This window comes from Zeus faber (genome assembly GCF_960531495.2).
Source record: "Zeus faber genome assembly, chromosome: 18".
Taxonomy (NCBI): Eukaryota; Metazoa; Chordata; class Actinopteri; order Zeiformes; family Zeidae; genus Zeus; species Zeus faber.
This window is the reverse complement of record NC_137210.1, coordinates 12,191,339-12,213,628: the sequence shown is the minus strand read 5'-3', so window position 1 is coordinate 12,213,628 and position 22,290 is coordinate 12,191,339. Positions and strand designations below refer to the sequence as shown.

General features: G+C 52.3%; 1 protein-coding gene across 3 annotated transcripts; it reads right to left on the bottom strand.

Annotated features, from left to right (window-relative positions):
- Positions 1-1,119: 1,119 nt before the first annotated feature.
- On the bottom strand, positions 1,120-21,946 carry bcor (BCL6 corepressor). 3 transcript variants are annotated; one of them, XM_080019359.1, is made up of 12 exons: positions 18,808-21,946; positions 17,369-17,425; positions 16,544-16,703; positions 15,137-15,433; positions 13,947-14,219; positions 12,758-13,071; positions 10,535-10,825; positions 5,544-5,710; positions 4,876-5,021; positions 3,286-3,363; positions 2,340-2,493; positions 1,120-2,238 (listed from the first exon to the last, which is right to left on the bottom strand). In XM_080019359.1, exons 1-12 carry the CDS (start codon positions 21,934-21,936, stop codon positions 1,908-1,910), a joined length of 5,397 nt encoding a protein of 1,798 aa, XP_079875485.1. In that variant the 5' UTR covers positions 21,937-21,946; the 3' UTR covers positions 1,120-1,907. The 3 variants fall into 3 exon arrangements, with proteins under 3 accessions (XP_079875485.1, XP_079875486.1, XP_079875487.1); XM_080019360.1 differs by having other exon boundaries at positions 12,758-13,068; XM_080019361.1 differs by lacking the exon at positions 17,369-17,425.
- Positions 21,947-22,290: the final 344 nt, after the last annotated feature.

Sequence of the window (22,290 nt, the reverse complement as noted above, 5' to 3'; positions counted from 1 at the left end):
CCAAAAAACATTCATCGCATTGTAATCAATTGAACATTATGATAAATATATAATCTATAGATCTAATGGCTCTTGGTATCAAACTTTTGTATTACAGATATTCTATGATGCAAATAACCTGGTATAGGTTCATTCCAAAATAAAAATCTATTTGAATCAGTCACATGAGCACATCCACTATATAAATAATTAAAAAAAAAAAAAGCATTTAATTGGAAAGTAGACAATGATGAAAAGCAACTGAGATTCAAGAGGTTATTTGTCACATACATATACATACGGTCCTACATATATGCAGTGAAATGTCAACCAGCCAGTTCATAACCACTTGACGTAAACTCGGTGTAAAGTAGATAGGTGGCTATCGGGTGATTAAATTCACTGTTCCTGCTCTGTAGGAAATTAATCTGACCCACCTGTAACTCAGGCCATTGGCAAACCAATACAGCATCTAATTTAGCAGACTGACTATCCCATGACCTTTACCTGGCTGGCTGAAATGAGATAGCGCCAGGGGGCTGTAGAGACTTGCAGTTCACCTCCAAAAACACTGCTGGATGAGCCCAACTTGTTCCAGCTGCTTTATCATAAAGGTCCTGACGTGGAGTAATCTTTGTTTTTTTTTAAATCCACTCACTAAATCGTGAAATTCCATTTGTGTATTATATAGGCCTCGGTGCCATCGACTGTAGTATAGGTGAGGGGAAAAAAAAAAAAACACATTCGATACCGTTTAATGTCCGAGTCAGCCCGTTTGTACTTCCAAAACGTTTTAAAGTGTCGAGCACTAAAAAAAAAAATAAATAAATAAATAAAAGTGTTCCCATGACATCATTTTTACAGGTCTGCATTTAATGGCCAATAGAGGGCGCTGTACGCTGCGCAACAGTAGCCAAAGGGGGCGGGTCTTCAGGGCTGCGGCAATTAATTGCCACCGCCTACACTGTTGAGACAATACCGTTAGATGGCAACATAGGATAAGGTTTTATTTTCAACAAACCTAACGTTTGACCAATTAGGTCCAGAAGTAACAAAAACAAAAAAAAAAAATGTAATCCTAATATCTGGTCAGATGTCATTCCTTCACCAGAATGGACAAAATAAGAGCAGACATTTTTCCTCTTGCAGTTGTATATTTATTTTAAAGCAACTTTTTTGTAAAATATAAATACAAATGAGATATTTTAATTACAAAGTTAAAACAAAAAAAAAAAAAAATGACACACCAAAAATTACTTTACTGCAATGGCCTCCCGGTTATGTACAGGCTCTTTGACGAAGAGTGAATATCAACATCTTAAAACTTTATTATACAAGGAACTTTGTAGTTCTTCCACGTTAAATTAAAGACTAAATTAAGAGCAAAATTTGAACACAGGTTAAAGAAAAAACAAAAAACAAAAAAAAGCCCCTGAGGCTCAAGCGAGCGCTAAAGCGCTAAAGAGAAAAAGGACATCACGTGTTTTAAATTAACACGAATGTCACATTCAAAAGAACAGCCTTAGTAATCTACACTGTACAGAACTCATACTCTATCTGATCATTAACAAAGTTTGCTCCATTGCCATACAAAACCCTTGAAGTTGTGAGTAACATCCAAATGAAAAAAAAAAAAATCTCTCGATATATTTTTGTATACATATATTAATCCTTTTATAAAAATAAGACCATTGTTAAGTTTCACAAGTCAGCTGTTCATCAGTCCTCAGTTGCTGGAGGGAAATCTTCCAGCTGCTTTGTCAGTCAGCTAGTTGCTCCATCTGTACAGTGCACCAGTCCCGTTCCAGCGTTAAGGCGAAGGCATATCACCACCACCACCACCACCACAACCCCCACGTGCTGTCTCTATAAGGGGTTGAGGGTGGGGGTGGGGGGAGGGGGGGTCAGAGTTCCAAGGAGGTCAGAGGTCACGATGAGCCCAGCCTGCCTATAGCCTTGATCTTTTCCTTGAGCCGGTCCCCCGGGTGCTCCCAGCGGTCGTCCAGGCACTCCAGGGTGGAGCCCAGCAGGGCGGCCAGCTCGGCGCTGCCCTCCACCAGGTCCAGCAGCTCCTTGCTGTCGGGCTGGAAGCCCTCCAGCTCGTCGGGGCAGGAAAAGAGCTGCGACAGGGAGGCCTGCCGGTAGAACTCCGCCTCGGCCACCGTCACCACCTCCATGTGGGGGAAGGCCTGCCGGAAGCCACGAGCAGACATCCGCAGCCGCCGCAGCACGTCCGAGAGCAGCAGCCAGTTCCTGGGCCTAACAGACAGTCGGCCGTGAGACGTTGCAGAAAGACACTGGCAGAGAAAGGTGGATGTGTGTGCGTGCATGAAGGAGCTCTTCTTGAGCTCTATACGCACCCTTGGGAGAGGGACACCTGGATGTTGTAACAAGGCAGCAGAGGCCGGTCCGAAAACTCAAATTCAAACAGTTCCCTCTTGTCCTCTTCGTCATCTTCCTCCGGCCCGGGGGGGTCAGCCAAGATGTTGAAGGCCCCTCCCTCCTCGGCAGACTCTGTAAAGGAGAGGGTCAAATCGAGATTTTCAGAGTGTGTCGATTTGTAAACGGCATTCAGCCGTATTTCCACAAGTGTTTTATCAGATGCGCACACACAGTTTAAGATGATGAAAAAAAAAATAGAATCTCATGTAATTGTACGGTCACACCACCGGCGGCCGGGCGCCGCAAAGCCACAGGCTGCAATGCATTTCAAAGGGAGCTCGGCTTCACCCGGGGGTGGAGCGACCACGAGCTTCACGGCGACAAGCAAAGTTGAGCAGGTTTCAACTTTATGCAAATGAGCAGTGCTGAGCGTCGGGCGACAGCCAATGGGAGGGAAGATACGCTCTCAATGGCGCTGAGCCTTGGAAAATGGACGCTCGGACCACTGCATTGCTACTATTATTTAAAATTAAAAATGTCACTTAAACTATCGATAAAATAATAACCATGATTTTAATGTTTCTTCAACAAGGACAATTCTTTATTTTAAGGGACCGATGGCAAGATCATTTCCGTAATTCTTTTCAAGGGGTTATTTATTTTTCCAAGTAGACAAACTACACCATTTGAATAAAAAATAAGTAGACTCCGTACCAACTATCAAAATAAGGTATATTAAATATGGAAAAGGAGAGTTTGAAATGGCCACAACAGCGAGTCGATTTTGAGCAGACACACCCAAAAACCCCAGGGGCAGAGAAGCCCTGTCGCCGTACCGCGACGAGGGCTGCTCGGCTTCACACTGCAGCTCCGTCACCAGCGGCGTGACCCTAACATAACACACACACACACACACAAACTCACCACAAACAGCGCTGCCGTAGAATTCCCAATAAAGGCCCGGGTCGTCATCCAGGCGGCCCTGAAGGTCCGCAAAATAATCTACAGAGAGACGAGAAGGACAAAGCGCGTCATTCAAGAGAAGGAGCCAAGGGGAGAGAAAAGGCAAAGAGAGCCGCCCTTTGAGACCACACCGGAGAGAAAGAAAAGCGATAAAGATCTGGAGGGAGGGGGCGGGGGTGGTTGTCAAGAGCGAGCGGAGAGGAACAAACAGAGGAAATGTTTTTGGGGGGTGATGGTCATGGGCCGGTGGCTGTACCACAGGGGAGGAGAGGGACTCGTCTCCGCTGGGTTAGAGCTGGCTCAGTTCAGAGCCAGGCGGTGGACGCCTGCCAACACACACACACACACACACACACACACACACACACACACACACACACACACACACACACACACACACACACACACACACACACACACACACACACACACACACACACACAGCTGGCTGTGCACACATGGAGAGCAGTGCACGGACTGGGATTCACACGCACACGGAAACACATACGCAGAGCGAGGGCCGGGCTCTGTGCCAGCGCTGAGGCATGGGGCGTCTGGCGTGTGTTTGGAGGGATTAACGGCCTCCAGATGAGTGGGACCAGGTGGAGGGAGGGCAGAGATCGCTCTGTCTCTCTCTCTGCCTCTCTCCCTCGCTCTCTCCAGGACGTTCTGTCAATCTCGCTGGCAGGCTACCACTTAATCGATCTAGCCACCCTAGCCTTTTCAAAATTCCACACCATCTTTTCCAGCCGTCTCTATATATAAATCCGTCTTTTGCGCTAAACCTGTTCATCCATCTGCCTGTCACGACTTTACACCCCCTGTTTGTATGATCCCTCATCTTCCCTCCTGCATCTCTCCTCCGTCTCAGGTAATGGGAGGTGGGGTTGGGGTTACTTGGTTTAGAGGGTAAATGACGTAGAAATGGCAACAGGAAGCAGTCGTGCACGTGTGTGAGCGGACATCCTCTCATCCACTGTAAACACCACGCAGCTTATTTGTGCATTTCACCCACGAACATTCATAGGAACCATCCAAAAACACCCCGCCCCACCACATACACACACCCCCACAAATACAGACCACGTTACAGTAACTTGGCAGCAGCAGCCCTGTACACACACACACACACACACACACCACGCGCTCGGAGACACAAACAGCCGAGGCTCCAGCCGGAGCGAGTGCTCGCTGCACGGAACCCATTTCCCCACGTCCGCTAAGCAAACACAGTCAGCGTTGCTAAGTAACCAGATAGAGGAGCTCAGAGGCAGCATTCAGCCCGGCGGCTGAGGCTCCCTGTCTAACAGGTGGTCTGGGGGGGGGGGGGGGGGGGGGCGGCGGCGACAGAGACAGACATGTCTTGTGGCGCTTTAGAAAGCAGAGCGGTGGCGGGTGGATGGAGGGGGTGGTGCACGGATTTACAGAAAAGGGGACGAGCAGCAACAGGTTGCACATAGGTCAGAGTGGGAAAATAACAGGGGCAGGAAAGAGGAGCAAGTCTATGGTGGTAAGGAGGTTTGGGAGGGGAGGAATGTGTGCGCCTCTGACCTGTGAGGAAGCGCTCCATGCTGTCGCTGTGCGTCATCTTCAGCAGGCCGCGACCCGAGTAGGTGGCCAGGGTGGGGTCTGCGCCGTAGGACAGTAGCACCCGCACCACATCCAGGTGGTCGTTCTCCACGGCGTCATGGATGGGTCTAGACAACACACACACACGCACACGTTACAACAGAGCGCAGCATTTTTAATCCGAGAGATGAATTTTTCTCTGGTTATAGAGAGGAGGCCAAAAACTAAAACCCATGACGATCGGTACCCGACAGCGGGGGCCAAGTAAAGGCTCACCGCCAACCAATGGTGAAAAAAAAAAAAAAAAAAAAAAATTCTAACACAGCAAAGCCCTGGATTTTCCTTTTAAAGCCAATTCTCATCTGGCAAATCACCGTTTTGGCCCACCGAGCAGCCGTGGATATTTTGTTATGGGCAAACTAGAGCGACACGGTTGACGACTACGGTCCTGGCAGCTCCGAGCCGGCCCCAGGCTCGGAGGGGCGAGTTCATTTTGGTTTTTGTTGAACTGAAGCGTTGTGAAATGTTTAGTTGGAAACTAAACATTTCTAAGCATTCTGTTTGCATTTATGAATGTGGGAGTGTGCATGCGTGTCTGAACAAGGAACCGAGACGTGTGTGTGTGTGTGTGTGTGTGTGTGTGTGCTGACCTGGTTCCGTCCTGTGCGCTGCAGTTGATGTCGGCTCCGTGCTCCAGCAGGTGCTGCACAATGGTGAGCCAGCCGCGAGCACACGCCTCGTGCAGTGCGCAGTAGCCGGCGTAGTCGCGGTGATTCACCTCACACACTCTGTTCTCCAGACAGTACAACACCACCTCCTGTGGGCGGGAGAGAGAGAGAGAGAGAGAGAGAGAGAGAGAGAGAGAAAGTGGCATGGTTAGAGTTGGTGTGTGGCGACAAGGCAGCAAATTCGAGACCAAACACACAGAGCGGACGGCTGGACGCACACGCAAACAGGGTGTGTCCTTACAGTTCCAATGAGAGAGCAATTAAGAGGAAAAGGAGGGACTGAGTGTGCTCAGAGAGAGGACAGACAGGAACACACACATACACGTGTAATAACTCTGCAGCTGGCGTCGCACTATAGCGTGGAGACTACAAGTATGACTCAACCATATCTAGTCTGCCAGATTTTGTTCATGTGTGTGTGTGTGTGTGTGCGTATACGCCAAACAGCCCTGTGGTGGCCAGTGTGACTGGGGCTAGAGTCGGAACACAGCACAATGGAACAGGAACAAAGATGTCTGGCGGAGCCACGGAGGCATTTTCTATGGTGCACGGCAGTGACGGCTGGAAGTCCAGTCGCAGCGCCGCTTCCTGTTCCACTGTTTCCTTTGGACTACAGAGAGAGCCGTGTATGTGTGTTGGGGTCTACGAATGAGGTGAATGTTTTGTTTCCCTGCTGTGGTAAAGTGACGTGGATGAGAAGAGGTATCGCGCACGGTCCTCAAACAAGTGCGTTTGCACAACACCCACACCCCCACACCCCCACACCCCCACACCCACCCACCCACACACCCACACACCCACACACCCACACACACCGTCCTGCTAACAGTCCTGCGCCGATGGGAGGGGAGCTGCTCATCTGAACCTTGGGAATGACTCCAAACTTCCATTTCTATGCTAATTCCAGCCTGCCGTCTCCTCCGAGTGTTTATCGAGCACCCGCTCCCCCTCTCCAGGCAGAGGGGAAGAAATGAACCAAGTGATGAAGGAGGGAAGGAAGGAAGGAAGGAAGGAAGGACAGACAGACAGACAGACGCAGGCAACGGAGAGAGAAAAACAAGCCGACAGAGGGATGAGCGGAGGGCGAGCGGGGACGTAAAGAGAGAAAAACAGAAAAGAAAAGGGCAACACCCGAGCACATGACAGAGGACTGCGTCTGTGGAAGGATTCAGCTGGTGCCCCCCCGGCAAGACGAGAGCTGGGGAATGGAGAGGGCATCCCATTCGGAGGGAAGGAGGGACCAATGAAGTGTGTGTGTGTGCGTGCGTGTGTGCGTGCGTGTGTGAATGGGTGGGTCAGGAGGGAGGGAGTATATGTGAGAAGAAAAGGCAAGCGAGGGATCAGGGAGGGGAAGGTGCTCCAACTGATTTTCTCGTTCGCTGCCAACACTGTCTGCTGCCGGGGAGAGATTCAGGAGCGGCGTGCCGAAGCTTCCCTCTGGGGGATTCCGCGCTCTCTCTCTACGAGTGAGCGAATGTGCGCGTGTGTGTGTGTGTGTGTGTGTGTGTGTGTGTGTGTTTGCGCGTGTGCCATTAAGTGAGACCGCTAAAGAGATTGATGGCCACAGCATGTTGATATGCATGTGTGTATTTGACCGTAGAGATTGCACACAACCTCTGGAGTTTTATCTGTGCGTGTGGAGGAGGCACAGCGCTAAACCTCCGGAGCCGTGTTTAATATCGCTGCGAGAGAGCGAGGAGCTTAGCACGAAGAGACCCGGCTTCCCGCCAGACGCACGCAGACACACGCACTCCTCCGCAGTAAAATGAGACGCCCTCCCCTCCTCCCTTTCCTCCCCTCCCGCCGTCCCTCCCGCTCTCTCCCTCCATCCTCTAATCTCCCTCTCTAGAATGCTTCCCTTGCGCTCGACTGCAATCAATGCATCACTCAGACATTTAACCCCTTGCAGTGCTGCCTCCATCAGAGCGCACAGCAGATGTGTGAGAGTGCGTGCGTGTTGATGCGCGTCACATGCACAGCTGATGTGTGGGCTTCTCCCTGCCTGTGTATTAGAAGCGCAGCGACGGAGCGGGTGTGTGCGCCGGCCCAGCCCTCCTGGCCCTCGGTGCTTGGAGGAAGGACCCTTTGCGGCGCCCCGAGACAAGATGCTCCCCTCCCCATAATTAAACTGCAGATAAGAGGTTAATCAACCTCCACACACGCACACGCCAGACCGGGCAGAGCTGGGGGCAGAAAAGGGTTAACCACAATTTTCAACGACGTATAATACATTTACCATCAGTACTTCAGTTCCTGATCAATATCCCACTTAGCATATCTGCGCTCATCAGCTACGTGCCCGGTGGCGAGCAAAACACACCAATCAATTCACGGTGGAATTTAAAGAACCAAAACGGCCCGCAGAAGTCGGAACCCCCCCCCCCCAATTTTGTCTGCTTCCGACAAGAATTTGAGAATAGGGGGAAAAAAATACATACAATACATAAAAAAGTAGAGAGAGTAGAGGAAAGAGGAACGTAGAGGAGATTCAGAGGGTTGGGGGTGTAGGGGGTGCGTGGGGTGTTCGAGGGTGGGGTGGGGGCAGTGCCACGGTAGCAAAAGAAAGGGAAAGAAAAAAGAGGGGGATGAAGACATCCGCAGAATCTCTCCTCATTACCATTTCAAATGCTCAGAGAGCCAGGCAGACGACGGAGAGCGCGAGAAGAGAATAAAGAGGGGAAAGAGGGAAAGACAGAGAGAGAAAGAGTGGGCTTTCATGTGCAGAGGCACGGAATCGCAAAACTAAACGAACATGAAATATGCAGAGTGTCGGGCGCCGGGTAACGGCACCGAATCTGTGCACACGAGTGTGCCGGATGACATGCTTGTGTGTGTGTGTGTGTGTGTGTGTGTACCCACGGGCAAGGTAGCATGTGCAGGTCTATGTAGGGAGGTGACACGAGTGGGTGGAGAGCGGGGGCAGCGTATGAAGACTGGGCATACAGGGGCGCACTGAGTGGGTCACACACGCAACCTCTCCCGGTGGCTGCGCCTGCACGAGCGCACGTGCACGCGCAGTCCTCGTATCTCTGCCTGCGTGCGATAAGCGGCGAGCTGGCGGCGCTAGAACAGCGCTGTGTGATGAGCGCTCCGTGCGGCTGCAGGCACAGTAACATGCGCGTGAGCCCGAGTCGGGGTGTGTGTGTGTGTGTGTGTGTGTGTGTGTGTGTGTGTGTGTAGGTCTGTGTATGTGTGTGCCCGTCTGTGTGTGTGCGCGCCTGTGTGGGAGCCCCAGGGGTCTGCCCCAGGCTTATCACACACAGGCAGCGAGAGACACGCTTCCTGAGAGAGAGAGGGAGAGCGAGAGAGCAAGAGATGGAGCGAGAGAGAGAGCGCAGGGAGGGAGGAGAAAACCTGAGACTACACAAACAAGGCGCTGACCGCTGCGCAAACAACACCCCCGCCTCCCTCCCCCTCTCTCCACACATGGAGCGAAGGAAGGGAAAAATGCGAGAGGGGGGTGGAAAAGAAAAAAAAAAAAAAAAAAAAAAGGGGGGAGGGAGCAAGCGAGCGAGCAAAAAAAAAAAAAACGTTCGGGGAGAAAGACGCATAAATCAGAGACGAGCCAGCTTCTCTCTAGCACGGCTGACTGAACCCCGCTGTTGCGCTGCACCCCGTGCGTGCACGCTGCCTTCCCTGCCGTTGTGTGTGCGTGCGCGCATATGCCTGCATGCCTAATTGCCTGTGTGTGTGTCTGTGTGTGCGTGCGAGGGGGAAAAACAGCCGCCGCCGCCACCACTAACCACAGTCACCACGGCACATTAGAGGGCCATTAGAACACGATTATACTCCCATTGCTTACCTCACACACACACACACACACACACACACACACACACACACACACACACACACACACACACACACACACACACACACACACACTTAATGAGCACCAACAGGAACAACAAAAGCACACCTATTTAGCAGTGGCACAAGGACCCCTCCGCGGGCGCAAAAAAAAAAAGAAACGAAAAGAGCGAGGGATCTTACGCACACGCCAACGCACTCGACAGTTTTTCATTTGTTTCACTGACGGACGGAGACAGACACACCTGTCGACAGCCACACGCTATTCAAGGTTAATTAAAAGCATTCAGAAACAGCCGAAAGAGAGAGAGAGAGAGCAAGAACACAGAATGTCCCTCTTCAGTTGTGTGTGTGTGTGTGTCTACGAAGAAGAGGGTAAAATGATCAAATAATAAAAAAAATTTAAAAAAGAAATTAAACTTAAAATCCTCCTAACGCTCGGGAGAGGCTGCATAGAGCGATCCCACCGACCACTCTGCTGCGCGCGCGCGCACGTGCATGCGTGTCACACTTCGCCTCACAGAAAATTAATGAGATGCGAAAGTGCGACGCGCGGCAGCGAGGAGGGGAGGTTTGTGTGTGTGTGTGTGTGTGTGTGTGTGTGTGTGTGTGTGTGTGTGTGTGTGTGTGTGTGTGTGTGTGTGTGTACGGGCGGGCGGGCAGGCAGGGAGAGGAGGGGTTGCCAGCGACAATCTGAGTCACAAAGAGAGGAAGAGAGGAGAGCGCCGAGAGGAAAGAGGGGGGAGGGAGAGAGCGGAAACCAGGGGGGGGGAGGGAGGGAGGGAGGGAGGGAGGGAGCGAGCGAGCGAGCGAGCGAGAGAGGGAGGGAGGGAGAGCGAAGCCAGCAAAAGTGAAATGGGAGGAAACGATACAGGATAAAAAAAAAAAAAAAAACAGAGGGAGAAAGGGGAAGAAAAGAACAGATGGAGGGAGAATAGAACACAGAGACAAAAGTAACAAATAAAAATAAATCAAAAACCACGTCAATCTCTCGCCAGATTTCCCGCGGCAGGAACAAAGGAGGTGAGGAGGGGCGAGGGATGAGGGGGTGAGACAGCGAGGTGAAGAAGAGAAGAGAGAGGGCGACGGCAGGAGATCCTCACCTCGTAGCCGAGCCGCGCAGCCCGCTGCAGCAGCGTCTCCCCGGCGTTCTTGTTGACGATGAGGCGCCGCGCCTCGGGCGGGATGGGCCGCGCCGCGGGGGGCTCGGCAGGGGGGGTCCCGCGTGGCCCTGGCCCCCCCTCTAGCAGGACGCCCCCCTTTGCATTAGCCTGGGGCGGCGGCAGGAGAGGGGGGGGCGGACGCAGCGCAGCGGGGGCACAGGGCTTGACCGGAGAGCCGGGGTAATGATTAGGAGAGGCAGCTCGCTTCCTCGCAGCGCCGCGCTGCTCGCTCTGCCAAGAGACGGAGAGAGAGAGAGAAGAGGAGGAGGAGGAGGGAGGGAGAGAAAAAGAAAGAGGAAGGTCACTTAAAATACCAGCAGGACACACTTTCCAAGCCATAAACACTCACTCCACTGCACGGGCACACACATATATAAACAAGGGCATTGTGTGGAAAAACACAGCGCTGAAGTGGAAATGAATATAGAACCTGTATGTGGATACATGTACTGAAGACACACACGGCTTGGGCAGATTGACGATTAAATCGTCAATTCCCGCTCGACTCCATCGATATCCGAAGGACACTAATGACACATGAAAATCCCGTCGAGGTGAAGCGGTCCAAGTGCAGTTTACCGTGTTCGATCATAGTCCATGTTTAAAGAGGTGCATTTGATTTGCTATGTCGCAAATCAGCGGCAGAACTGCTTTCCGGCAACATTTTAGGTTATCCGCATGCGGGAGCAGGTGTAGACGACGGAGAAATCACGGTCTCACTGGGTGGATCTGCTGTCCGTCAATGACAAACACATCACGATCACGTCGTCGGACAGCTGCCCACACAGTCCCCCTCGTGTCGCAAAGCGGCGGCGGAACTACTTCAAGGCAGCACGTCACGGTGCTTTGCCGTATTTGCACGTGGGAGCGAGCACGGGAGCGAGCGTTGAACAGGAACGTGGCGCTTCTTCGGGAAATTAAAATGACTCACTGGACGGATCGCGGATGATTACAACATTTGCCCGTCTGCTACCGTGCCATGACAACATCAAAACAAGGTTTTTTTACTGCATGAAGGAGATGCACGTCGCGTCAGTACAACTTAATTTGCCTTTTACTACCAAGGTTCGCCTTTGGCTAAAATAGTTTTATTTTCAACATTTTACATGGCAATTACAATGCTCAAACAGACAAGTACTGGACAAATAATCAATGTTTTTTTGTTTATTATACTTATTTTGATAATGGGACAAATCGCCTGTAGTATGTGACTGTGTTCTTCTAACCCCATTGTGAAGTATGTTGTCTGAATCAACCACGCCCACGTATTGCATTGCGTATGCCTGTGTCTGTCCCCCCCCACGATCGAATTGTCTATCCCCGGGATTGGGCGATTGAAATTTTGCGCACACACACACACACACACACACACACACACACACACACACACACACACACACACACACACACACACACACACACACACACACACACACACACACACACACACACACACGTCACTTTTCTTTAAACACTAAACTAACTGAGGCCCCCGAGCAAAGCTGACGATCACGTGTGTGTGAGTGCACGTGTGAAGTGCGTGCCCTCTCGGCGGAATTCGGCATCGGAGCAGCTGTCAGGCTGAGAGGCAGCGCGGGCGGAAAACAGCCTCCCACCCTCCCCCACCCCAAATTTTTCCCCGTGGTCGCTTTCCCCCCCCTCCTCCCTTCCCTTTTGAACTCGGGCACTTCAGACACTCGACCGCGGCTGCTACATTCCTCACTCTGCGAGTGAAGATGTGTGTGTGTGGCTTGGTGATCACCGCCAAGTAAAATGTGCAATTGCTCCCTGGCTGTCTCGTTATGTAAAGAATGCTCACAAACAGTCAGACACCAACGGTCCTGGAACTCGCTTACACACAGAATGACACACGTTCACCAATTAAGGACACACACACACACACACACACACACACACACACACACACACACACACACACACACACACCCCCCCCCTCCCAAGGGGCTCCACAGGGAGCTGCTAAGGGCAGGAAGAGGTCAAAGCTCCAGCAGCCCTCTAAACATTGTAAACATACTTCCTTCCTCCCACTCTCTCTCGCACACCCCCGCCCCCGCCCTCCAACCCCCTGCATAATCAGAGGCGCCAGCGGCCATGATGAAAGCTACGCCGGTGCCACTAAACCTCCAGACGACGAGCGCTCACCTTGTCGTCCTCGGTCGGCGGCGGCTCGGTGGCGCAGCGCTGGCCCGTCCCGTTGGGCGTGGCCTCTTTCCGCCTCTCTCTTTCCCTCTGGCTGGTGTGCTTGGTCTTGCACGGCCGCTTGCCCTTGGGCTTGTCTGTGTCGCTATGGCGACGGGGCTTGACAGGCGGAGACTCTCCGGCGGACAGGTCGGAGAGCGGCGAGGGGGGCCGCCTCCGGGGCTCCTTGGGGCCTCGGTCGCCGGAGACGGGGCCCGTCGGGGGCGCTCTGTCCTTCAGCTGGCTAGCGGGGTGCAACGGGGAGGCGGGGGGCGCTCCTGCGGTGGGGGAGGGGGAGGCAGAGTGTGTGTGTGTGAAAGCACAGCGGAAGGGGAGGATGGGAAGGTATTGCAAGGCCATCTCTCACCCTCTGTTGGTTTATTAATGAGCACACAGAGCTGTCTGGGAGCGCAGCGTGCTGGCTCGCACAGGAAAGGAGGAGAAAGGGATTCGCGCAAACACCCGCACGCGCGCGCACACACACATTCAATACCACAAGGGCACTCCTGTGAGTAATCTCCTTAAACAAGTGTGGTTGCCTCTAGTTTCTGCCTCCGACGGTACACGTTTACACTTGAGATTCAAAATTGCCCTTGAAACCGCAATGTCAAAATGGCGTTAAAGAACGGACGCCATGGCGACGACCCCATATCGATAAAGGTTCAACTTTATTGTTTTAGAAATGGGCTTTCATGTAGAATAGAATACATCTATAAATATTAACATTAAATCTAGCGGTTTGTTAAAAAGTGCTTCATACAGTCATATTAATAAAATGTTATTAATGCTATTATGCGCAAATGTAGTAGCTATATGCAGTATAAGCTGATAAAAAAAAAAAATGTGCGGCATGTTACAACACAGCAGTTGCCAAGGTGATTTCATTTGAAAAAGGTGAGCGCAAAAAAAGAAACAGGGCTCGACTGCCAATCAAGCCCTGTGGTTTCCGCGGAAACATAAAACCCAAATCTGCACACTTCTGTCTCTCCCTCTCGCCCCCCCCCCCCCGTGGCAGGAAGTTTACCGCTACTCTACTTTCTGTGACTATTTGGGAAGCCCCTGAAAGCGGGTTTATAAACCACAGCTTACATTTAATAAACAAAACCACAAACCAGACATCGCTCTCTAGCTTCATTTCCAGAGCTGTTCTTACCATTGCCAATCTTCTCGCAGTTCCACCTCCTGTGGAGCTCCGCTCTCTGGGCAAAGGCGTTCTCGTCCAGCTCGGCCGCGCGCACCTTGCGCTCCCACAGGCTCGGGGCGTGGCCCACCGCACGGGGCTGCGGCCATGGCCGGATGTCCTGGTGCCTGTCGGGTGACGCGCCTCCGCCGCCGGGCTTGCTGAGCCGCAGACCCTTCAGCTCGATGCAGACCTTGAGCTTCCTCACTTCGTCATCGTCATCTTCGGCGGGACAGGAGTGTTCGTCTGGAGGGAAAAGGGCCGGCGTTCACAAAGCTATCCCAGGCAACCATGAAAATAATAACAAATACAGTAACGTAAAATGTGAATAAAACTCTTCCAGTCACACAGTTGTTTGTAAGGAAAGTACCGTTTGGTTTAGATGACAATAATGGGTTTAACACAATAATGAATCCAATCTATTATTTTATAAAAAGGGCATAAAAGAGCCATCCAGGCGCGCGCGCACGCACGCACACACACCACACACCACACACCACACACCACACACACACACACACACACACACGAGGATAGAAAGAAAGGAGAAAAAAAAAAGTGAAAAAACGAAAGAAAAACAGACAGAGTTCCTCCCCCCTCAAATTCACAGGGGACGGCTATTCGACTCGTCTGCCAGCACCAGGAGAGCGAAAGCAATACCTCGTGCCAGAGAAGGAAGGGAAGAAAAAAGAGAAAAAAAAAAAAAACCCAAACAGATGAGGGAAGAAAGAAAGGAGATGAAAAGAGCAGCTTTGAAGAGGGTGGGTAAGCGCGGCGGCGGAGGAACGGCAGCTATGAAAGAAGAGAGAGAATGGCTGCCCCGCTCCCTCGTGCGCTCCGCTTAAAGACAGGATTAAACACTTCTCTATTCCGAGCTGGCTGCCACACAGAGCGACGGAGAGACGGGACAGGGGGAGGAACAAAGATCGAGGGGTTTCGACAGCGGGGGGTTTGAGGTGGGACCGGCGGGAGAGAGGGATGAGAGATACGCCGGAGCGGAGAGCACGACAACTGAACGGCAGCAGAGGAAGAAATGAATGAGCAGAGAGGGAGGGAGGGAGCAAGTGAGCGAGCGAGCGAGGGAGGGCGCGAGCGAGCGAGCGAGAGAAGCGATAAATTAAAAAAGGAAACGCCTTTCAAACGCGAGTTCAAGAATGTCTCACCGGTACAAAGCCTGGCTCTTTTCTCGAGGTGGGACGCCCTCTCACCCTCATCCTCGTCAGGGCCCTGAGGGCGTTTCCTGGCTGGACCCGAGCCAGGGCCGGGCTGCTCCGCAAGGTGCCCGTTGGCCGGCGCCAAGGTAGGGGGCGCGCCGTCCCACGTCACATTCCCGGCTCCGTCCCACAGGACGCCTCGGGGCCCCTCCCTTGGGCCGTGTCCCGGGCTCAGAGGCTCCCTGTGGCCCCCGCCGCACCGCTGCAGGACCGGCACGCGGTTGTTACCGTAAGGGGGGTGGACACCTGAGGAGAGAAGGAGTTTCCAGCGGGGGCGGGAGGAAGAGGGGGAGCGGGGTGGGTGGGGGTGAAAGCAGAAAAACAAGCAGCAGAAGATGAAAGGAAGAGAGAGCGAGCGAGACGGGGAGAGAGAGCGAAGCGGAGAGAGAGAGAGATAGAGAGAGAGAAGAGAGAAACAGCAGTGGGGTCAGAAACGAGGGATTGGGGTGGTGATTATGGGTGGGGGGGGGGGGGGGGGGGGGGGGGGGCAGGGAGAATACCAGTTAAACACCAGCCAGCTTTTATTCTCCTTTAAAGACAGGCAGTAAAACTTTGATGGGGTAAAGACTTTTTAATCTGATGTGAGCCGAGCCGAGCCAGGCCAGCGGTGTGAAGGTCCGGGGGCCGCCGCTCCCTCTTCCGCGCCGGGAGAGCAGAGCGGGGGAGGACGGGAGGAAGGAAGGGGGGGGGGGGAAGAAAAAAAAAAAAAAAAAGATAAAACGTCTTGCGCATGTCACCACCCCCGGCCCCCGCCCGCGGCCCCTGTCCTCCCCCAGCGGCGTGACCGCATCACGCCCTTCCCACACAGAGCGTGACTCTCACCCAACCCCCCACCGCCCGCGCTCCCTCTCCCTCTCTTTTTCTCCGTGCCATAATTAGGCTCACACGTCAGCCCCGGCCTCGCTCCAACACACAGCTGGGCTCCCAGCCAACGCAAGTAACCCCCCTCCCTCCCTCCGACACAACCCCTCCCTCCTGCTTTCCATTGCGCTCTCTCGCTCGCTCCCTCCCTCCCTCTCTCTCTCTCTCTCTCGCTCCCTCCCTCTCTCCCCCGCTCCTGATCGTCTCTACGCGCAGATAAGCACAAAAGGCTTCGTAAAAACACCCTCTCTCGCCGTCTGTTGTGTAAGTTTCTGTGTGCGTGTGCGGCGGGGTGGGTAGCGTCTTCCGAGAGTGACCCGGTCTTGCCTCAGCGTTTGCTGCAAGTATGTGCAAGCCATTGTCTGTGCGTGTGCATGTCCCTTCCAGAGCGTTCGCTCGCAAATGTGTGGGTGTGCACGTATTACTTTGCCCGTCTGTGTGTGTGTGTGTGTGTGTGTGTGTGTGTGTGTGTGTGCATGCGTGCGCGTTACTCACCCTCCCTCTCCCCCTGCCTGGTGGTGTGTTGGCAGTGTTCCAGCGTTCGCTCCCTGCGCTGGCCCTCTGCCAAGTCCCGTCCTGCTGCCGGGCCAGACACACACACACTGCCGCCCTCCTTCTCCTTCAGCTCCAGCTCCGAGAACCGCATCATCGCCCGCTGCGCACACGCCCGTGCACACACGCCACACACAGACACACACACACACGCGCAAACACGCACAAAACACACACAGATAGCCATGAAAACCACTCACCGCCTGCCTGCAGTGCGTGCACACACACACCTCTCTAAGCCTCAATCTGGTCTCAACAGCTACCGAAGCAAACATTGCATCAGAAAACACATTGTCTTTAAAAAAAAAAAAATGCCAAAAACAAGTATAACAAAAAAAATACACTTGCGCTCACTCACGCACACACACAGGACAAAGAGGTAGACAGATAAATCACAAGCATGGCATCCAGACATGGGTTAGACTACTGCAGCCACTGTGAGTCCATGCGCTCTGGGGCCTAGCCCTGGCATCTCCCTTCCTGAAACATGAACATGGCTAGGAAACATATACAGCTAAGCCCTGAGGCAGAGAGAGAGAGAGAGAGAGAGAGAGAGAGAGAGAGAGAGAGAGAGAGAGAGAGAGCACGAGAGAGAGAGAGTCGGGGGGGGTGCAGAGGGAGTAAAAAAAAAAAAAAAAAAGGGGGTGAGGTACGGAGAATTGTGTGTGGAGGGGGGGAAAATAAATGGGAGAGTGCAGAGAAATACATAGAAAGAGGAGAGAAAGCCTGTCGGAGGGGTAGATGTGATAAGAAATGTAAAGAACTGACCTCCCAGTTAGCAGCAGGTTGACTTATATTACTCTCCTCTCGTGATATGACTTCCATCTAAGCAATTAGAATGGGGGGCTCAATATATCTGTCCATCATGTCATGTTTTTTTTTTTTTTTCATGAATTTATGTTAAATGTCTTTCTCCACAAGTCATCTTTACACAGTTAACAGGAAGCCAAACAATCCCACAGAGCAACAGACAATCAAATCAAATGATTCAACAGGTCAACAATTCATACAGCATCAAAGTTATCAAATGACTCCTCAACCAAGCCAAATTGGTGAATTTGAGCCAAAGACACCCAAAACATTTAATTGATTTTGTGAATTCCGATCATGAACGATAGTAATTGACTTTCAGTAGTCTAATTTGTCGTTAAACTAAAACATCCAGATCCAATTTGCGGATGTCCAGAATTAAGGCGTTTGATAGCTTTGTGCTGCGTCTCTGCATCAGCAAGCATGACACAGACAAAACACAGTTTTCAGGGCTGTGTTCACAACATAGACAGACATATGCAACCTATTATCATAACCCCCACTGTGCCAGTCGGCAAACTTGTATAAGGCGTTTTGTGTGTCTGAGTGTTTTCCCATGTTTAATGTTTGAGATGAACTACAACTATTGGCCTTAAATAAACCGCTTTAATAGTGTATGCCAGAGGTGTGGGACTTTAAGTTCAAGGGCACACTAAATTGTTGGTCACTGTGCATGTGCGTCAGTTAAATGTTGAGCGTGTGCAGCTGAAGTCTTGTAGCCAAGGGATGGAGAAACTTACGTCCTTGGAGAGCAGCCAGCCTGTGGAGGACAGGTGCCGAGGTGGGGGGGGGGTGTGTGTGTGTGTGTGGGGGGGGGGGGGGGGGTGCGGTCCTTTTTGAACATTGCTACCCCCTGCCCCTTCTGCTCACCTTTAGGTTAAGCGTAGCCAGAGGCGGTGTGAACTATGAGGCTGCCACAGTCACACCAACGGTATGGCTCCCTAGCGCAGTCAGTACTAACGCACACTTTAGGTCCAAGCTACTCAAATGCAGACACACGGGCAAAACATGCACGCACGTGGAAATGACCTTTACGCTGACTGCTCCCTAATCAGCATACAGAAACGGCAGCCTTTGTTAACCTCTGAACTGCCACCCTGCTAACTGGCTTTTCTGGTAAAGGGTTTTAGCTGCCTGCCCACAAACTCACAGAACCAATGTCAAACAAAAGAGGGAGGTCAAGCCTGTGGCCATGTGACAAACTGTGAGAGTACTGTGACAGTTACTAAATTATTCCAAACTGTTTTTGAAACAGATATTTTATTTTTCAGAAAAAAAAAGTCATAGTAATTTTTGAGGAGGGATCCTTGCACATTTGATTTCTGCTCAGAGTCTATATGATGTTCCTAAATGCATTTAAGCCAAGCTTTGCTTGTCACATGTGTTAATGGTCTCACCTGCAGGGCTCTCTGTTCACGGCTCAACTTGCTGGAGTCCGCATAGAGCTCAGTAGTGACGCATTTGAAGCGGTCGCCAACGTAGCCGGAGGAGTTAGCAATCCTCTTGGCCAAGCTGGACCTCCGAAAGCTTTTGGATGAGTTATGACAACCGTCTTCGTCCTCTTCCTCTCCTTCTCCATGAGACTCCTCTGGATCCACAATTCCATCTTCCCGCTCAGATTCTCTGTCACGCACATTTTCCTGCTCTTCCCGTTTCCCCATGTCAGTGCAGGCATGGGGGAGATGTGGAAGCGCTCGTCTCTCCCTTTCCCCTTTGTCCTTGCCAGAGCCACGCTCCCCAGAAGTTCGGGCACAGCGCAAGGTGCTTTGATCCTGGTCTCCCAGATCTGGGCTGGGGCTCCGCTCTTGGGGACTCTCCTCCCCCCGGCCAGACTGCCCTGGGGAGCTCAGCGGAAGGCTAGATGCCACACTAGCAATGCCTGCATCCTGGGAAATCCTCTCTCTCCTCCCAAAGGCAGTTTCTGGCTGTCTATCAACATGGGTTGGCTTTAGGGTAGGGCACTGACTTGGAGGGAAATGATGAGGATGGGGGTGGTGTTTTGGCTCATATTCAGTCCTTGTCTGATTTTGGTTGTCACAACATTCATTTTGGTTGACCTTAGCGCTTGAGAGAGCATGAGGCTGCTTACGAACTGTCTGGGTCGAATCTATGTCTGTGTCAGAGTGAACAAGGTCAATGCAGACAATCTTTTCTTTAGAGGATGCAGAAGAAGGCAGTTTGGTGTGACTGGCACACTGCTCCCCCGCTCCCCTCTCAGATTTCATTTGGCTCCCTTCACACCTATCCATTCCACCAGAGCGGTCTCTGTTACTTCCACATTCGTCAATGGGCCCCCGGGACTTCTCTTGCACCCTTGGTTTGAGGCAGATATCTCCCCTGTCCTGGGGTTTGGCATCTGAATGAGGCTGCATTAGGGGATGGGCCATTTCCTGGGAGTTATAGGTGAGGTACTCCCCTCCAGGAGCAGCTGGGAGGTTGTGGTAAGGTATGGGGTGCTTGGCTGCCAGGTGGGCTGGATAAAGACTGCTGCTTCCCAACAACACTGGGTGAGGATAAACTGGGCCTTTCCCTGCCAGAGGAAGGGAGTGGAGGGCCATGCCATCCGGGATAGAGTAGTGCAGGTATCTATTGGCATAAGCCAAGCTGTGGTTTAGGTAGGCCTCACTCTGGGTAAGGTAAAGGTGGCCAGCAGGGTGACCATTCTCCAAACATTGTCTTTTATATGACGAAACCTCTGGAGCAGTCTCACCTCTCTTGGAGGCTTGGGAGGACTTGTCTGCTCCATCCCTGTGTTGGCTTAACACAGGAGGATGCTCCGATTGGTTGGGGCTATGTTTGGCCCAATCACCATTGGGCTTTGGGGAAATTGGCCTAGATGAGACCAGAGACGAGCCAGAGTGTTGAGTGGAGGCCATGGTGTGGTTGGGCTCACCTATTCTTGGACAGGATGAGCTGCGTTGCTGAGGAAGAACTCTCTCCAGTCCTTTGTGTTTGATGACGGATGGCGAGGAGCCTTTGGCTTGGGGAGGGCATGGGTCTGGGCTAGGTCTTGGGGAGGAGGATAAGCCAGGTGTGTGCTGTGCATGGGAGGGAGAAGGGGTGGGCACCACCCAAGAGGAGTGTAAAGTGCTAATTATCTCTGGCCTATCAGAGGCCTTGGAGGAAGTGCTGCTGGCAACAGAGTGAGGGTGTGTAGGTGGAGACAGGGACAGGGTCTCCTTTAAGATCTCCCGGCTGGGGGGCAGTCCATAACGTGCCCCTGAAGCCAAAGCGTCCATCTTAACAGGAAACCCATTAGGGGGCAGGCCAAATTCCAGCATCCTTCCAGACAAGTCCAAGGGCTTCTCTGCTGGGTCTTTGGTAGCTGAAGGGTGGTGGGCAACCCGATCAAAAGTGGGTTTGGACGGAGACCTGCTCGGTTTCCGCTCCACACCTGCACCTCTGTGGTGCTCAGTTTGGCCATCTCGGGGCCTGGGCTTATGGGGGCTGGGCCGAGCAGGAGAGGGTTGCTCCGGTGCCATGCTGCTCAAGGAGTATGGATTAGGAATGGACTGAGAGGAGGAAGCAGATAGTAAAGAGGTGGAAGAGGTTGGCGGTTGCCCCATTCTAGGAACTGGCCTCTGTAGGTCCAGGGAACCATCAATTATAGCAGTGGGGGGGTGAGGGAGGAGAGTAGAGGCATGAGGAGATGAATCTGTAGGAGCACTAGCACCATTTCCCCCACTAGTACCACCTCCACCACTAGTGTTATTGATATTGGGGCCCTTACGAGAGGGGGGCCTACTGACTTTGCTGCTCCTGTTGGGGGACCTGTCTCTATCTGTTATACTCTGGTGGTGTTGAGTGTGAGGTTGATGGAGCTGTTGTCCAAACGGAGGACCAACACTTAGACCCTTGTCCTGGCAGTGCACCAGTGAAGTGGGGGCCACCGTGACTGCAGGAATCCTCATTGGGGGAGCCACCAGGGGAGATGAAATAGGTGAGGGAGGATACGGAGGCATATAATAGAGCCTTTCTGCAGCAGAGGCAGCAGGATTCACACCGCCTCCCTGGGCAGCACATAGAGACTGATAGGCCAGGTGCTGGGGCAGATAGGGGTTGGGCTGGCTTAGCAGGGAGGCTTTGTACATGCTCAGGGCTGCATACTTAGAGGAGTCCATGAAGGGATACATATTTGCTTCAGGGTAGGGGCTCAGCCAGGGAAGACGAAGGTAGCTGCCACCGGCGCCTGCCAAGCTGAGCTCTGATGCTGGCTTCTCCCCAGGTCCCACTGTTCTGCGTTCCAGACCCAGGCCTTCGGCTCCAGCCCCAGGCACCACCAGGGGCTTGTGAAAGCCTGGCGGGGCACCCTTGTATAGGCCAAGATATCCATTTGTGGGTTTGCGACTATCCAGGGAGGCATCAGGCTTGTAGATTAGCTCTGGGAGACCATCCCTGCCATAACTGAGGGGCAGAGCTGCCCCCTCCCGACTCTTTTCAGCGGGCAGCGCTCTGATCCCTGGGTAGACCACCCCACCATGGAGGCGAAGGCTATCACGCATTAGAGTGCCTCTGTCCAGCCCCATGGCTGTCAGTGGTGTTAACCTCGCATCCACCTGCAGGGGAATAAAAAGAAAAGCATTACTCTAAGCCTACCAAACAGTTTACTCTGATTCAATAACCAATCACCAATCTTCCAGAACAAAAAAAATGTAATACCACTCTCAAAGTGCCTTTGTCTAGAAATTGCAAGGCACAGTGTATAGTTGTATATATCTTATTAATTAGGCATTGACATGCACACTATTGAAATGGACAACACAACAATCTACTGATAAGAGGTTTATATAAAACAGGGTTGATAAGGAGCAGGAGGACTTGCCATGTTTTCTGTGATCTGGTTCCCTTGTCTCAGTTCCAGGTTGGTCTTCGTCTCAGCA